Consider the following 17710-nt stretch of genomic DNA (forward strand, 5'->3'; position numbering starts at 1 on the left):
TTCACTTTCCTTCTCTCTCTTTCTCTCACTCTATCCCTCTCTGGTCAAATTAAAATAAATAAATAAATAAATAAATAAAATAAAGTTCAATAAAATAATTTTTTCAAAAAATCTATATGAGTAAAAAGAATTTTTTTTTTTAGGAGTAACAGAAAATAGTTTGGGTTCCTTGAAATCTGTCACAGAAATACGTATCCTTTATTTTAACTGTTATACGGTTGCTTTATGTTTATGAAATTATAATTTATTTTTTAATGTGCTGTATAATGCATGTGTTCACTGTAGTGAAAGATAGAGATAGAGATAGAGAGAGAGAGAGAGAGAGAGAGAAAATGAGAGTAAGAGAGAAGGCAACAACTCCTCAATCACATTCTCCTCTTGGGAATTTTGGACATGTACACAAATGTACCCAGCATGTTTTTCAGGCCACGGGGGCTGGGACATGAACTACCTAGTCGGCCATGTGAGATCCAACCACCTTACCCACCCACCACACCGCCAGCTGGCCCCATTATTTTTAAACATTTTATTTCATTGTGTTTCTGTTTGTTTATTTTGGTTGACAAAGAAGGAAAAGTGACCCCCCCCTTTTTTTTTTTTTTGAGAGAGAGAAAGATTTTTGCTATAGGGTGTGTGCACTCTCCAGAGAGACAGAAAGAGAGAGATACACACACACCCCCCTCAGGTGGAATGGCCATGCCACAATCTCTTCTCCTCCATTCTCCTCTCAGGATCTTGGGCATGCATGCACACATACCCAGTGTGAGTTTTAAGTCGCTGGGTCCGAGATTCAAACCGCAGTTGAATACGTGGGAGTCCAGTGACATAACTATTATGCCATCTTCTAGTCCTGGAAAAGTGATTCTTTTGATTTTAAGAGATACATGTGAATGGTAGTTGGTGCTACTCAAAGTGTTGTCTGCAGAATGGTGCCAGTTGTTTGTTACCAGTCTGTGACACAGTCAGTACAAAAATTTAATTTGTATGATTGACAGAACCCTGAGCATATTTACTTACAAATAGAGACAGATAATTTCTTAGACTTTGGATAAGAACAGTCATTGGAATAAACTGAGAAGTGAAATAAATAGAAACAAGATATTTTGTGATTTGAGGACATTATTACAAATCTAATATTTTTGAAAGAACCTAATTTGGAGTTTATACATATAATCCAATTTGCATGTCCAGGCATTTCCAATGTAAATATTGTGAGTTGTATGTGTATTCTGGAGGTAACATCTTTTTTGCTTCTTTAATACTCTGTGTGTGTACCAGTATACTTAATTTTGTTATATAATTAATTAGCTGATTATATGACTATTTCCTCACAACCTGTGACCTTCTTAAAGGCAAGAAACATGCTTTATTTATCTTCCTATCTCCGAATATATTGAAAGGCAGATAAAGTAAGACTTACACAATAGAGAAGTTATTTTGACAAAGGAATAGCCATGAGCAAAGGTGAAGGTAAAAAGCTGTGGAATATGTTTGGAAAGAACAGCATTCGTTTGTCTGAAATGAAAGATAGTGGGCCATTGGGTGATGTGGAGGTTAAGGTAACTGGATCCCACAAGGCCAACTGCAGTTAGAGTCCCTGACCCAGTGGCTTGAAAATGATGCTGACCAGGTGTAGGTGCATGCCCCAAATCCTGAAATGAGGGATTGTGGCAGTAGGTGCATGCCCCAAATCCTGAAATGAGGGCTGGGGCCTGGCCCTCTCATCTGTGAGATAATTTCCACTTTCTCTTTATTGCTCTCCCTCTCTCTCTCTCTCTTTCCGGCGAGCTCATGCACCCTATATCAAATTTTAAAAAAAAAGAAAGAAAAAGAAAGATGTGATTAAAGGAGTAATAGGAAATAATATTGGATAGGTATCTTAGGATCAGATCATTTGATGCCATGAATACTGAAGTCAAGGGTTTTTTCCCCCCCTCTTTATTGAGGTATAACTGACAAATAATTCTGCTTATTTAAGGAATCAACAATATTATAAGTGTGCATTGCAAAAATCATTACCACAATCAAGCTAATTAACATATGTCACTTACAGAGTTACTGATTTTTGTATGTGGCAAGTACTTAAGACCTCTTGAGCATTTTGCTTTTCCTTTTAATAAATTTATTAAGCAATGAGGAGAAGTCATATGATATTTTTGAGGAGTTTAATTTACCTCATCAAAACTATGATTTAAGAATGTGTATTAGGGCTGGCAAGTGGCATGGTGGTTAAGGGGGCAGGACTCCCACATGACCAACAGCGGTTTGAGTCCTGGACCTGGCAGCTTGCTTTCTCACTTTCCCTCTCTCTCCCTCACTCTGTTCCTCTCTGGTTAAGTTAAAAATAAATAAATAGCTAAATAAAATAATTCTTTAAAAATAATTAAAAAAAAAAAAAGAATGTGGTATTAGGGCCAGCAGGAGGTGTAGTAGTTAGGGGGCTGGATTTCCTGCTGGCTGACCCCAGTTCAAGTCTCTGACCTGGCTGCTTGAAAATCATGCCGGGCATGTGTGCATGCTCTCAAAAAATCCCAGGAGGAGAAAGGAGAAGGGATTGTCGCATGGCCATCCTGAGGGTTGATTTCTCACGTTCCCTCTTACTGTCTCTCTACCTGGTGAGTGCACGTGCCATGTGGCCAAAACCTTAAAAAAAAAAAAAAAGAGTGTGGAATTAGTGCTAAAAGCTGGGGAGTGCTCTGGGATCAATAAAAGTTGTGTTTTGGTTGGCAAAACATAAAATGAGCTCTAGATATTAAGCAGTCTAGCTAGAAAAATCTAGGTGACAGTGACTCTAATCCTAGGGACACTGGAGAGCCTCTGAGATAATTCCAGTGGTGGGAGGAGGCAATAAAAGGGTTATTCATGATGACATAATACTGTATTAATAACCTCGGACATAGTCTTTAGCACTTCTGTTCAGCATGGTGTCTCAGACCTGTTGTTCTTCCTTCTCTCTGGTGATCCATATAGGGTGATGCATAGGGAATAAATAAATAAATAAATAAATAAGTTAAATAAAACAATTCTTTAAAAATAATTAAAATTTAAGTAAGCAGTTTAAAATTGTTTAACTATGTGTCTGATGGGAGAGTTTTCTTATCCCTTGCTGGAATCCTTTCATATTATTGACACTACCTTCTTTTCTTTCTTTTTTTTGGAGAGGTTTTTTGCCACAGGGCACGCTCACCAGAAAGACAGAGAGAGACAGAGAGACAGAAAACGAGAAATCACCCCCAAGGGAGGATGGCCATGCCACAATCCCCTCTCTTCCGTTCTCCTCTCGGGATCTTGGGCACAAATGCACACGCGCCCGGTGTGAGTTTTAAGCCACCGGGTCCAGGACTCGAACCATGGTCAACAAAGTGGGAGTCCAGCGACATAGCCATTATGCTAACTGCTGGTCCCAACACTACCTTCTGAATAGTACTAAATATTTTTATACTATATTAGCACGGCTAAAGTGATTTTATTGTTTAGGTGTCTTTCTTGGTTTAGACCACTGCCTACACTTTTACTCATTGATATATTTTCTAAAAAGTTCATGCACTGTCACTTTATCGTTTCCAAGAGTGTATTTAAAGTGACAGACTGACTGCTTTTCAAAATGATTTGAGAGTTTGTGTATTACGTGGACATAACTTATTTCTTACATTTTTTCTAATATTTTACTGTATTTGAATTCTCAGGACAGTAGAAGTTTTGTCAGATTTATCTTGCTACAGTATTGTCATTTTGAGTTCTGCAGACATTTTCCTCCATTATAACAGATAATTGCAGTGATACTGCTGAGAGTGTGTTGAACGGATGGAAAAGTTTGATTTCAAGTGTAGATAGTGATGATAAATGATGTTAGTAGTTGAGTTTTCTCATGAGCTAGAAAACTGATTCTATATCTACTCTGAATCAAAGATTCATTTTTATGAATATAAATTGATGTGGAGCTATCTAATGAGAAGAAAACCAGCATGATGGCCCTCTTGTGGGCTTGTTACAAATAAATATTTTATAGGAAGAGACATATTTTGAAGGAAAAATGAGATTTCTTCAAAAGCTGATAGATTGACAAACTCAAAATTATGTTTTTGTTTTGGTACAAATATTCTGGCATGCTGCACAACTGAAGTAAAATGAAGATTTATAAATTAACTACTTGATTTAGTGTATACAGACTTATATCAACTAAGTGTTTATTATATGTCAGGCACTGTTTTAGGTATTTGAGATATAACAATTAAGAGAACAGACAATGAATCTTTGCCCTTGATGAGAGTAGGAAAGAGGATAGATCTGAACAATCATATCAATATATAAATAAGTCATGTAATATTTTGGAAGGTGATGAGAATTATGGGAAAAGAAAAAAGAACATGGTAAAAGAAATTTAAATTGGGACAGCTGGGATTAAGGGCTTAGAATATAGAATTAAATAGAATAATTAGAGTAGGCCTTCCTGAAAAGAAGAGATTTAAAGCACTGAAAGGAGGTGAAAGAGCCCAGGAACTACAAAGGGAAGAACAGTTTAGGCAGAGGGAGGCCTCTTGACATGAACATGGCTGTTTCTGAAAACAGTAGAATCTAGTAGAGCTAGAGATGAGTCAGAAGGATGAGTAATAGACCAGCCAGAAATAACAGACAGCAAGAGGTCAGAGAAAGGCATGGGTGGGGATGGGAGAGTGACAGTAGGGAGACAAGATTGTATAGGGCCTTATAGCCAAATACTTTGAAAGAAAGGAGGGGGATTCTGACGGAAAATTATCTGATTTGGGTTTTAACAGTGTAACTTCAGCAATCCATCAGTTCTTATATATCTTTGTAAAAATATAATTGCCTAAATAAATGTGTATTTGCATTCTCAGATATATTATTATCTGTCATATGTCTTCTAATAGATGATAAAAGTCTCAATTGTAGGAACTCATCTAATGCGTATAGTGTTTAATAAATGCAATAGATAAATTATGACTCACAGTAAGAAGAATACTAAATACGTGTGTATAATTATCTTCCTTTTTTTCTAGAGGAAGAATAAAATTTAAATTCTTGTTAAACTAGTAAGCTAGTAATTACACTAAGTCCATAATTTAACACAACTAATTATCAAAAACAAAGGGATTTAGGATGAGGTGACCAGGAACACACAACAGCTAATGAAGCACAATCAACAGTTAATAAAAAAAGTTTGAAACATTAAAGAAGTGGTAAAAAATCAAGAGCCCTAGATAAGGAGAATAAGCAAAATGCTAGTCTGGAAAAGACAAACTATTAGAAGTATAGTTCTGATAAAACTTGACTATATGTACTTCTCTTCCATCATGTTTAACTCTCAAGTTATAATCTCATGTAACCTCTTGTTTCCCCATAGGGACATTACAAGCTCTTTTCAGAATATAGAATGTGACTGGAATGATTTCTATTTATTCCTTGTTCAAGTTGCCGAAATAGCAAATGCTAGTCTCATCATGAAATATTGTCAGAGTTGACATCATTTAACAAAATTTTTAAGTTGAAAGTAACTAATTTATAAAATTCTAAAATCTTTGACTCCTTAATGTTATTCTAAGCGACAAAATTTAGAAGTATTTTCAAAGAATTTCCATATTTCAACTATATTCAATCGAAAGCCTTTGATGATGTAAGTATTTTATTATACTTATTTACTCATTTACCTTTTCCATTAGATTGTGTACTTAAGGGGAAAAAAAATCTTTATATTCCCAGTGCCACACTCAGTGACCAGTACATTACAAGAGCTCAGAAAATGTTAAATGAATATATGTGACTTTCATAGATAAAGTGGTTTGTGCTTTGTGTTTATAAAACTTTTTCTGGAACCTAAAGGAATTTATTTTTTTTCCCTAGACTATCACTTTGACAAATGAAACAGCATGATAAAATATTAATAGCACTATTTTTTGAGGGTGGAAGGTCTGAAACAATGTAGTTTTAATAATTTTGGAGGTAAAACTGTCTTCACTATTATTCCTTAAAGTCCTTCTAAAGGATATTTTCTAATAAACTGAGAATGTGTGTGAAAAATTCTATATATTATATGATTAATTAATTTTTTTGTTTTAGCTTCTTTACACAAATAGGAATTTTGTGATTTGTGCTCCAACTGGTTCTGGAAAAACTGTAATGTTTGAACTAGCTATTACAAGATTGTTAATGGAAGTACCATTGCCATGGCTGAACATAAAAATTGTTTACAGTACGTATTTACATAAGAGTGATGAGTAATTTAATAATGAAGAGTCATTGAAGCAAAAATTAGGTAACTCAGTTCAGACCATAGAAATTACTATTTGGTTTCCCATATATTTTTCATAAAGATATGTCACAGTTAGTCTTATGTGATATAAGACCAACATTAAATTTTACCAGAGTTAATATTTGAATTGAGAATCTGACCTTTACTTGCTTGTTTTTAAAAAGACAAGGAAAGTGAATAAATAATATCAAACATTATGTAACTCTAGAAATCTGCATAGAAACCTCTGTTCTACCTTCTTAGGGTTTTGTGTTATTTTTAATCTTCATCAAAGTAATGTATACATATGGTTAAAAAAAAGTCAAGTATTACAAAAGGGTCTATAATGAAAAGCAATAATCCTCTGCTCTATCTCTCTACACTGTTAGAATTCCCTGAGTAATTACTTCTGTTTCTATGTTATATAGTTCTTTTTGATGATTACCTTTTTATCCTTAAATAATGGGTTATATTGTTAACTTTTAATTTATAACTATTAGGCAATGTTTTATATCTTAACTTTACTAGCCAAAGTTTGTGAAAATCATTCTTCAATTGTACTGATGTTTAAAATAAATATCTTGTATTGTTATAGTGGCACCAATAAAAGCCCTATGTAGTCAGCGTTTTGATGACTGGAAAGGAAAATTTGGACCAATAGGGTTAAATTGTAAAGAACTCACTGGAGATACAGTCATGGATGACCTATTTGAGATTCAGCATGCCCATATTATTATGACAACTCCAGTAGGTATCTTTTATACATTATTATTTTCTTGATTTATTAGAAAATAAATGTTTCAAGCCAGGCTATGAAGGAGAGACATTGTATATCCCCACTTAATATATACCAAGTGTCTGCACTCTATGTCTGAAATGGATTGGCTAAAGGATATAGAAACACAGTAAATGGTTGTGAATATCAGTATAGTGTGGGTGAAAGAGTAGAGTCTGAGGAAGGACATATAGAAGAAAAATAGAGAGGCAAAGCATTAATGGGACAAAGAAATGGGGTATTATCTGTTGAAGATAGCTTTATAGTATCATCAACTGGACTAGGGAGAAATGTATACATGTTGGAATATTCACTTTGTAAGCTAAATAACATGGTTGAATATAAAAGAACATGGAATAAAAAATAAAAATGTCAATTTAAAAAAGAAAATATCTATTTCTCTTTACAAAAAAAGTTAAAAAAAAATGCAAACTAAAAGTATATGTTTGCAATGTAAACAAGTAAACATAAAAAGTACAAGTATTTTGGGCCACCCCGTAGCACAGTGGTTAAGGGAGCTGATTCCCACATGGCTGACCACAATTCAAATTACAACCCTGGCAGCTCGACAAACATATCAGGTGTGTGTGCAGGCATGCCCAAAATCCTGATAGGAAGGAATAATGGAGAAAAGATTGTGATGTTAACATGCTTCACTAGGGTGAGCTTTTTCTCTCTCTTATTCTCTCTGGTGAGCATACATGCCTTCTGGCAATAAGAAAAAAAGAAAAGAAATCACCTTTATTCCTTATGGAATTGAAAATATATATATTTTAAAAGTACAAGTATTTAATGTACAGAAACAATACAAACCAGTAAGTAAAAGATAAGCGACCAAATAGGACAAATGGGTAAAGAATAGGTAATTTGTTGTTGTGGATAATTTGTAGTTATACTTATTACTTATATTCTTTTACCCCTGTATTATAATTGTAGGGGAAGACCTTGGTAGAATTTAAAAATAGGTAATAATACTGTAACTGAATATTTTGTGGTTGCACTTAAAAACAATTGAGGGCCCAGTTTTCTAAACACCTGTCAAAATCCTTTTATTTTTTTCCTTTTTATCTTTTTTTTTTTTTTTTAGGTTTCTGCCATAGGGCATGTGCTTGCCAGCAAGAGACAGAGAGAGAAAAAGTCAGAAATACCTCTCCCCCGTCTCCCAGGAAGGATGGCCACACAACAATCCCTTCTCTTCCATTCTCTTCCTGGGATCTTAAAAAGCACACACTTGGGCCTGTTGTAATTTTCAGGCTTGCAAGTCCAGAACTCAAACTGTGGTAAGCCACATGGGAGTCTAGTACCCTAACTACTACATCACCTGGAGTTATCCCTTTAAATAATTTTTAGTCTTACATCTTTTTCAGGGTGCTTTTAAGGAATCAACCAAAACATTGCCTATCAGTTATAATATATTAAAATTGTTACTAATATGTTCAATAATATTTATTAAAGTTTCTTATCACATTAAACTACTTACTTTTTTTTCCTCTAGGAAAAATGGGATAGTATGACTAGGAAATGGAGAGACAACTCTTTGGTCCAACTGGTTCGACTGTTTCTTATTGATGAGGTAGTGAATACATTATTATTCACTTTCAGAGATAAACATAAAAGATGATTTGGATGTATAGGAAGAAATAAAACATTTTAATCAAACTGTTTTATCTCTTAAAGTGGAAAATGCCCATTTTCTCAAGGAAGATTGTTAATGCTATTACACATTTTAATTGATTTACTAGGTTTTTAGTTTTATAAGTAATGAGTCTTTCTTGATTTCTGGTTTAGGTACATGCTATAAAAGATGAAAATCGTGGTCCAACACTTGAAGTTGTAGTCAGCAGAATGAAAACTGTACAGTCTTTATCTCAGACTTTAGAAAATACCAGCACTGTCATTCCAATGAGATTTGTGGCTGTATCTGCAACAATTCCAAATGCTGAAGATGTAAGTTAAAATTTTAGTTATTTGGGGTTTTTATGACTTGTGAAATGTTTAGTCGTTTTGCTCTTAGAGAAAAGTAAAGATTTTTTTTCCTGTTAGTCACTAAATTAATCTAATAGAAAAGTATATTACAGAAAGTTAATGACTAAATCTTATAGGTATATTAGTACTAACTAAGGGCATATAATTTGGTTGATTTGGTTTAATAAAACATGTTAAAAAAACAACAAAAATGTTGTTTGTTGGAAGTTTATTGTTTGCTAGTTATCTGAAAGTCGTAGTTTCATGGATTTCAGATACCTGATAATCACTTGATTAATAATACGTTATGGTCATTTTAACCAGTTGACTCTAATTGTATAGCAAAACATAGTAGAAAATAAAAATATTGCTCAGTTGGTTTAGCACCTCTCCCTGCAAAATCTAATGATTGGTGCAAAAGTCAAAATATGTGAACACTGTCCCTTAGGAGGATCTCATGGCTAATGGGTTACACGGACTTGTAGAGAAATAATTATATATAATCTACTTTTCATAATGAATATGCGGCTTAATTTTTTCTTCACTTTGTAGGCAAACTTCTTGAAAAATAGTAGTCTCATTCTACTTTTTCACCTCTATTTATTTCTTAACTTATTATATAATATGACTTCCCCCCTTCCTACTACTTCAAAGAAATTTTCACAAATACCTGCTATATTTTCTATTCCAATGGGAAATTTTATCTTTTTTTTTTAATTTGGAAAAGTTAATAATTTTCTTGTTCTTAAAATGACAACTCATTCGTATTTGAGAATAATATAGAACATTTTAAAATGTGTAAAAACAATAAAACTAAAACCCAGTGTTAGTCCTTCCAGATGTGTACATGGAATCATAATGTACATACCCTTTTTGACCTGCATTTTTTTTTAATTCAACAAAGGGTACCTGCACTTGCCGGAGAGAGATAGACAAGGAAAGTGGGATAACACTGCCCGTGAAGAATGGTCATTACACAATCCCTTCTCCATCCCTACCTTTTATTGGGATTTTGGGCAAACTTCTGGTGTGTTTCTCAAAACACTAGGACTCAAACTGAAGTGAGCCATGTGGGATTCAGCCATCTTAACCACCAGGCCACTAGCTGACCCAACCTGTATTTTACCTACAAACATTTCTATGTCATTAAATACCCCTCAATATTATTTTTTGTGGTTTTACTTTATTTATCCAACATCATAAAACTGGAAGAAAAATTTACTTCCACTTTTTGCTATTGCAAACAGTGCTGAAATTTTTTAAAATATCGATGATTATTTCTTTAGGATGAACTTCTAGAATAAAATAATTCAGTCAACAGATATATAGACATGCTGCCTTCATTAAATGTTTTATTTATTTACACTTCTGCCAGTTGCCATTTCTCTATCTTCTAATGCTACATGGTATGATAATGAGATTACTACTGTTGTTAATTATTAATATTTATTGTTATTTTAAAACATTTGTCATTTTTGTTGTTGTTGTTTAAGATAGTACAGGCTGAATATCCCTCATTTGAAGTGTTTGGGACCAGAAATTTTTGGATTTTGGATTTTGGAAAATTTTCATATAATTATGAGTTATCTTGGTTATTGGACACAAGTCTAAATACCAGACTCATGTGCACTTTATACATAGCTTGAAGGTAATTTTAAAAATTTTTGTGTTGCAGTTTTTATTGTAACCCTTTGTATCAGGTCAGGTGTGAAATTTTCCACTTGGCATGTCAGCACTCCAAAACTTTTGGATCTTGGAGCATTTTAGATTTTGATTTTTTAATTAGGGATGCTCGACCAGTATCTTATTTTTTAATTTTCACTTCTTTGAAGTAAATATTTTAAATATATTTATTAGCTATTTTAAGTTCTTTCTTTTTGCAACTTGGCAGGTCATGTTCCTTACCCTCGTTCACATTGGGATACTACATTTTTCATATTCATTTATAACAAGTTACCCTCTGTTCTTAAAACTCTTTCTCTTTGTCACTACTTACTACTGTGACTACTAGTTCTTTCTCCAGGCCCTCTTTCTAAGTTTTCTCTCAAATTAAAGTCTTTATCTTTGGTTCTGCTCTTCTCAAATTGTAAATTGTCGTGAAGTCTTCTCTCTATCCTTGATAATAACCTTGAGAATAGTATTTCCTTCATGTACAACAAGAAGCTCATTTGTTTTCTTTTTCTTATCAAAGCAATGATTGGCTTTATAGTAGTTTAGGGCATGGAGCCTGATTACTAACTAGGCTACGTGAAGATAAAGATTGCTCCAGAAACCAACCAATGACTCTAGCATTGAATTTGAAATGTGCTTTTGCCACTGCCATCGCTCATATGTTTATTTAAAAAGGTTGATTTGCCAACCTAAACCAGCCATTACTTCACTGCTATTCTGTTAGTATTTAGGACAACACAAAGGAATTGTTAGCCATTTCGAGACATGATTCCAAAAAATATCAAAGAGGTTACAATGATAGTGATAAACAATTTTTATAACAAAATTAATTTTATTTTATTAGGTCAATTGGAAAGTCGTGATGCATTTGTACATAGAAAAATATGTCATGCTTTCTGATGACCAAATACTTTGGACTCTTATGAAGGAAAATAATAATAAATTGGAAGCTTCCCGTGTGAAACATGTGTATGCTTTTGAAATACTACTGTAGGTTGTACTTGCCAATATAGTATCAATGGAATATGCAATATTGAAAAAAAGGACTATTTTATTAAATGCTTTTATATCTTGACTTTTAGAAAAAGATTTATTTAATTTTATTATTCTTATTCTTATTATTCTTTTAATTTGACTAGAGGGAGAGAGAAAGGCAAAGTGAGAAAGCAAGCCAGTAGGTCTGGGACTCAAACCATGGCTGAACATGTGAGAATCCATCGCCTTAATCACCATGTCACCTGCTGGTCTCTATACCTTCACTTTCACTTTAAAGTGGTCTGTAATTGGGTTATTTTTAGTCATAGAACTTTACTAGAAAAAATTTTTTTTTAATTTTTATTTCTTTCTTCCATGAGAGAGAAGGGCGGGCACCCACAAGAAGGTCTGCATGACAGAATCTTATTTCCAGCCTAAGCAAGCCCAGATCATGGGCACATGGTCCATGCCTGGTATGCCCTAAGAGACCTTGGGACATGAACCCAGGACCTTCCCATGTGGCCTTAGCATCAGGGAGCATTGTGTTACCACTATACCACCACAATTGGTCTAACAAAAATTTTAATGTTCATAATTCTTTTTTCTTTTTAAAGATTGCAGAATGGCTTTCAGATGGTGAAAGACCTGCTGTATGTCTGAAAATGGATGAGAGCCATAGACCTGTGAAACTTCGGAAAGTGGTTCTTGGATTTCCCTGCGCTAGTAACCAAACTGAATTTAAGTTTGATTTAACCCTCAACTACAAAATTGCCAGTGTTATACAAACATATTCTGATCAGAAACCCACACTTGTGGTATGGATTGTTGATTTCTTATTTTAAAGTGTAAGATTCAGTTTTTAACATGATCAATACAAAAATTATTAATTTCTTTTCAGTTTTGTGCAACAAGGAAAGGTGTACAACAAGCTGCTTCTGTTCTTGTGAAAGATACTAAATTTATTTTGACTGTGGAACAGAAACAGAGGTATGTTTTCTTTTTTTTCTTCTAAGTAGGACTTAAGGATAGATTAAAAAAACTGGGTTTATCCCTTAACCTTGGACAAATTATTTCATATCTCTAAGCCTTGATTTCTGCATCTATAAAATAATGATAATAGTAATTTTGAGGATTGAGATAATAAAACTTTTTCCCCCTAGAGGGCATGGACACTTACCAGAGATAAATAGAAAGAGGGAGAGGAGACAGTACATCTCCTCCCATGGGGAATGGTCACACTTTAATTCCTACTCTTTCATCTCTTGTTTGGGGATTTGGGGCACACATGCACCCTGCATGTTTCTCAATTTGCTGTATCTGGGACTCAAACTGAATAGTCGGCCATGTGGGATTCAGCCACCTTAACCACCAGGCCATGGAGCCAACCCAAGATAATGGATCTATGATCCATGAATAGGTATGATCCTATTTTTATGTTATAGCTAGATTTCTTTCTTTCATTAATTCTTTCATTCTTATTTCCTTCCTTCCTTCCTTTCTTATTGCCACAGGATATGTACACTCACTAGAGAGAGAGAGAGTGAGAAAGCATCTCCCATGGGAGATAGTCACACTATAATGCAGGGTGCTCATTCTTAGTCCTCTTTTCACTTCTTAAATTTTGACATTCTAGGCAGTTCTGAGTTTCACTCTTTCTAATTGCACATTCCTAAGAGTGTTTGTATCTATTCACTTGAGATTCAAGTAAATTTACATATAGTTATATACTCCTGGATTTATATCCCTAGCAGACTTCCTCCTGTAGTCAATCTGTCTGATATCCAATTATATTTTTTATGGGATATCTTAAACACAGTCTATCCAAAATAGAAACTTGGCTCTTTTTCTCAAATCAGGTCCTCCTCCAGTGTTCCACTTCTTAATTACATACCATTTCCCTCGTTACTGATAGAGGGAATCTAGCCTTCTTATTCCTCATCTTTCTCTTCATAGGTGGTCAATTACCAAGTTCTGTTTATTCTTACTTATAAGAAGAATATCTCAAATATGTCGTTTTGTCTCTATCAGTACTGCCATCTCTCTAATTCAGGTCACTATTAATCTCATACCTGATTTTTATCCTTTTATCTGTTGCCCACACACACACTTATTCCATTTAAATTTATTCTGTACATAGCAGAGTGATTCTTTAAAATCATACATATATGTATATGTCAGTTTTCTGTTTGTAACTCTTTGATATCTTATTGTCTTTAGGTTAAAATCTTCATCCTTAGTATGACCTTCAGTACCCTATGTAATGTGATGTCTAGCTAGTGATGAGTCTCCAGATTCATCATGGTCATATTCCCTTTAACTCACTACAATGAAGGCATATTGGCTTTCTGTTCTATGAATACACCAAGCTGTTACCTTAGACAGGGCTATCCTGCATTCTATTTTCTTTTGCTGGAATTTTTTTTTACCTAATTCCTATACATACTGCAAGTCTCACTTTACTATCAGTTTTCCATACTCCCTTTATTTACTTGTATAAGCATTCTGTACTTTTATATCATAACACCTACTATAAATGTAAGAAATATTTTGTTTAATTTCTGTCTAAATATCTGTCCTATTCATCAGATTATAAATTTCTTTTTTTAGAGAGAGATTTTTGCCATAGGGCATGTACACTCACCAGAGAGATAGAGAGACAGAAGGTGAGAAATCACCCCCCAGTGGGGATGGCCACACCACAGTCCCTTCTCCTCCATTCTTCTCTCAGGATTTTGGGCACACATGCACATGCACCTAGTGTGAATTTTAAGCTGCCAGGTTCAGGATTCGATCACAGTCTACTACGTGGGAGTCCAGTGACATAACCGTTATGCCATCTGATGGTCCCCAGGTTATACATTTCTTGAGGAAAGGGAAACTCATGTTTATTTTTTAAAGATAGGGTCTTTCTGTGTCATAATCCTCTCCATGCCTCAGCTTTTCCTCATGGCTGAGCCTTCTTTACCCTTCAGTATAAGCAGGGAGTCTAAGCAGTGCTAGTGCATGGTTACTACTTAATGAATGTTAGATTATTACTAGTAGTAATTTATCACTACATCTGGCTCTTTCAGACAGGATCTTATTATGTTGTTTAGGCCAGCATTTTTTTTTCTTTCTTTTTTTTTTTTTGAGAGTTTTTGTGTTTTTTATTTTATTTTATTTTTTTGCTACAGGGCGCTTGCGCTCACCAGACAGAGAGAGACAGAGAGACAGAAAGCGAGAAATAACACACACACACACACACACACACACACACACACACACCCCTGCAGGGGAGATGGCCACGTCGCAATCCCTTCTCCTCCATTCTCCTCTAGGGATCTTGGGCACGCACGCACATGTGCCCGGCGTGAGTTTTAAACCACCTGGTCCAGGACTTGAACTGTAGTCGACTACATGGTAGTCCAGTGACATAGCCATTATGCTAACTGCTGGTCCCATAGGCCAGCTTTGATCTCTAGATCTTCCTGTCTTAGTACCAGAGTTGCTAGGATTACAGTCTCGGTTGGCCTTTAGATTGAACCAGGAATCAAATATGGGCCTCTCATATCACCGAAACCTGTAGAGCACAGTGCTTTAGCAGCGCATGTGCCACATGACTGAGCCTTCTTTACCCTTCAGTATAAGCAGGGAGTCTAAGCAGTGTTAGTGCACAGTTACCACTTAATGAATGTTAGACTATTACTAGTAGTAATAACAGCTTTGGGGAATCAGTAAATATGTTTTATGGTAGACCCAAGACCAAAATTGGATTGGATAATTATAATACATGTGGACATGAGCAGTTACTGATATCTCTGACTAATTTTATATGAGGAATGTACTTCACTTTGGGTTAGACCAGCTTTCCCAATTATCAGTCAGTTCCATTGCCACCACCTCTGGATACTTGTCAACCAAAAACATGTACCAGGCCTAAAAGATACTACTTTGGTTTTCTGAATATTCTTTGGGTTTCTATCCACTAAAAAGATAGATTTCCAGCCATTTAGTCCATTTAAAAAATAACTCCTTGGGACCAGCAGTTGGCGTAATGGCTAAGGTACTTGACTCCCATGTAGTTGGCTTCCGCCTCCCATGTAGTTGACTGCGGTATGAGTCCCGGACCTGGTGGCTTAAATGCACACCGGGTGCGTGTGCATGTGTCCCCAAGATCCTGAGAGGAGAATGGAGGAGAAGGGATTGTGGCATGGCCATCCCCCCAGGGGGTGATTTCTCACTTTCTATCTCTCTGTCTGTCTCTGTCTTTCTGGCGAGTGCACATGCCCTGTAGCAAAAACCTCTCAAAAAAAAAAAAATCACTCCTTATACACTCTCTTTACCACTTTCATACTTTTATGACATTTCAAGGATTTAACCTGAAATCTCTAGGGTCTGATGCATATATGATAGTTCTTTTATTATACATGTCAAACAAAGCAAGAGTAAGCAATAAGATAAAGAGTCAGAGATGTGAGAGAAACCAACAGAGAGCTTTTATCTAAAATATAGATAAGGCCTGAGAGGTAGACAGAATGGAAGAAAGTGAAATTAATGCTAAAAAGAGAACAGTAACACAGATCTCCTAGACTTCTTTCTGTCCACTTCCTTTTTCCCCCCAGAGAATACTTATATAATAGCCAGCCTTTTTTTTTGAGAGGTTTTTGCTATAGGGCGTGTGCGCTCGCCTGACAGAGACAGAGAGATAGAAAACGAGAAATCATCCCCCGGGGGGATGGTCACACCGCAGTCCTTCTCCTCCATTCTCCTCTTGGGATCTTGGGCATGCACGCACACGTGCCCAGCATGAGTTTTAAGCCACCAGGTCCAGGATGCGAACCATGGTCGACTACATGGGAGTCCGGCGACATAGCCATTACGTTAACTGCTGGTTCCCAATAACCAGCCTTTTAACAGGAACAGTTACCAGTTGATTAGACTTGTTTATCTGTTCTTATATATTCTGTATTTGTTTCAGTCCCTGAGAAAAGCATAAGTGAAAGAAATGGAATGCCATTTTGAATTGATGTAGACTAGAGAAGAAGATGCTTGCTCTCGCTAATTCTCCTTTAACCTTCACATTCTAGCTACTCCCAGAGGACTTCTTTTTGTCCATAAATCCCTAAATGGTGTTACCAAGGCTTCTAAACCTATCTAACGTGCCCAACTTTTCTGTACTCTAGTCTTTTAAGCCTTTTATTAAAGAATTATTTTCTTGTATTATGTCAATATTTTGAAAACTCTCAGTTAAATTCAGGAAGTTAATTGGAAATATTCTTGGAAAGGATGTCTTCTGACCCTTTGGTTTTAATAAAGACAATTCCTTGACTACTTACAGCCAGTGATCAAATATTTTGAGAAAATATATGCATCCAGTAAGTTATTTTGCTGGGAAAAAACTTTTCTACACCAAATTATGATGAATGATTTTTATACCATCTGCATTTGATTTTCTAATATTGTTGATTATGCGTTTTCTTTTTCTTTCTTTCCCAGAGGGACATGTGCTCACCACAGAGAGACAGAGAGGAAAAGGGGGAAAGCACTCTCTCTTGGGGTGTGGTCACACCACAATTCTTCCTCCTCCCTTTCTCCATCATGTTAGGATTTGAGGCATGCATGCACATGTGCCCAGTGTGTTTTGTAAGCCACCAGGGCTGAAATTCAAACTTTGCAGATCAAGGTGAGCTCTAGCTCCCTTGAGCACTAGGCCAGAAGGCCAGCGCAATTAGGAATTTTCTAATTTTTTTTTTTTTTAAGCAAAGATGGAGTTTCAAGAATAGATTGGCTAGTCCATTATAAAATTATTATAGAAATAAAGGTAAAACTGAGTTTTATTTTATTTTTTAAATATAGGATAGAGAGGCAGTAAGTAGCTGTAAGTAATTTGGAGTCTGCTACATGCTGAGAATAAACTGGGTGATCAAATGGATTGTGTCACTTTTATTTATTTATTTATTTAATTTATTTATATTTTATTTTATTTAAATTTATTTATTCATTTGTTTCTTTCAATTTGACCAGAGAGGGATGGAATGAGAGAGAGAGAGAGAGAAAGTGAGAAAGCAAGCCGCCAGATCCAGAACTTGAACCACGGG

General features: G+C 35.2%; 1 protein-coding gene across 2 annotated transcripts in view; it reads left to right on the forward strand.

Annotated features, from left to right (window-relative positions):
* The window catches only part of HFM1 (helicase for meiosis 1), a 106588-nt gene that overhangs the window by 21209 nt on the left and 67669 nt on the right, over positions 1-17710 (forward strand). For both annotated transcript variants that reach the window (XM_006140160.2, XM_006140159.2), the window contains exons 5-12: positions 144-191; positions 5562-5632; positions 6076-6208; positions 6843-6994; positions 8518-8595; positions 8811-8969; positions 12248-12448; positions 12532-12620. In XM_006140160.2, coding sequence (XP_006140222.1) covers positions 144-191; positions 5562-5632; positions 6076-6208; positions 6843-6994; positions 8518-8595; positions 8811-8969; positions 12248-12448; positions 12532-12620 — 931 coding nt within the window. The remainder of the gene's footprint in view (positions 1-143; positions 192-5561; positions 5633-6075; positions 6209-6842; positions 6995-8517; positions 8596-8810; positions 8970-12247; positions 12449-12531; positions 12621-17710) is intronic.

This window comes from Tupaia chinensis, unplaced genomic scaffold (assembly GCF_000334495.1).
Source record: "Tupaia chinensis unplaced genomic scaffold, TupChi_1.0 Scaffold000023_1, whole genome shotgun sequence".
Classification (NCBI taxonomy): Eukaryota; Metazoa; Chordata; class Mammalia; order Scandentia; family Tupaiidae; genus Tupaia; species Tupaia belangeri.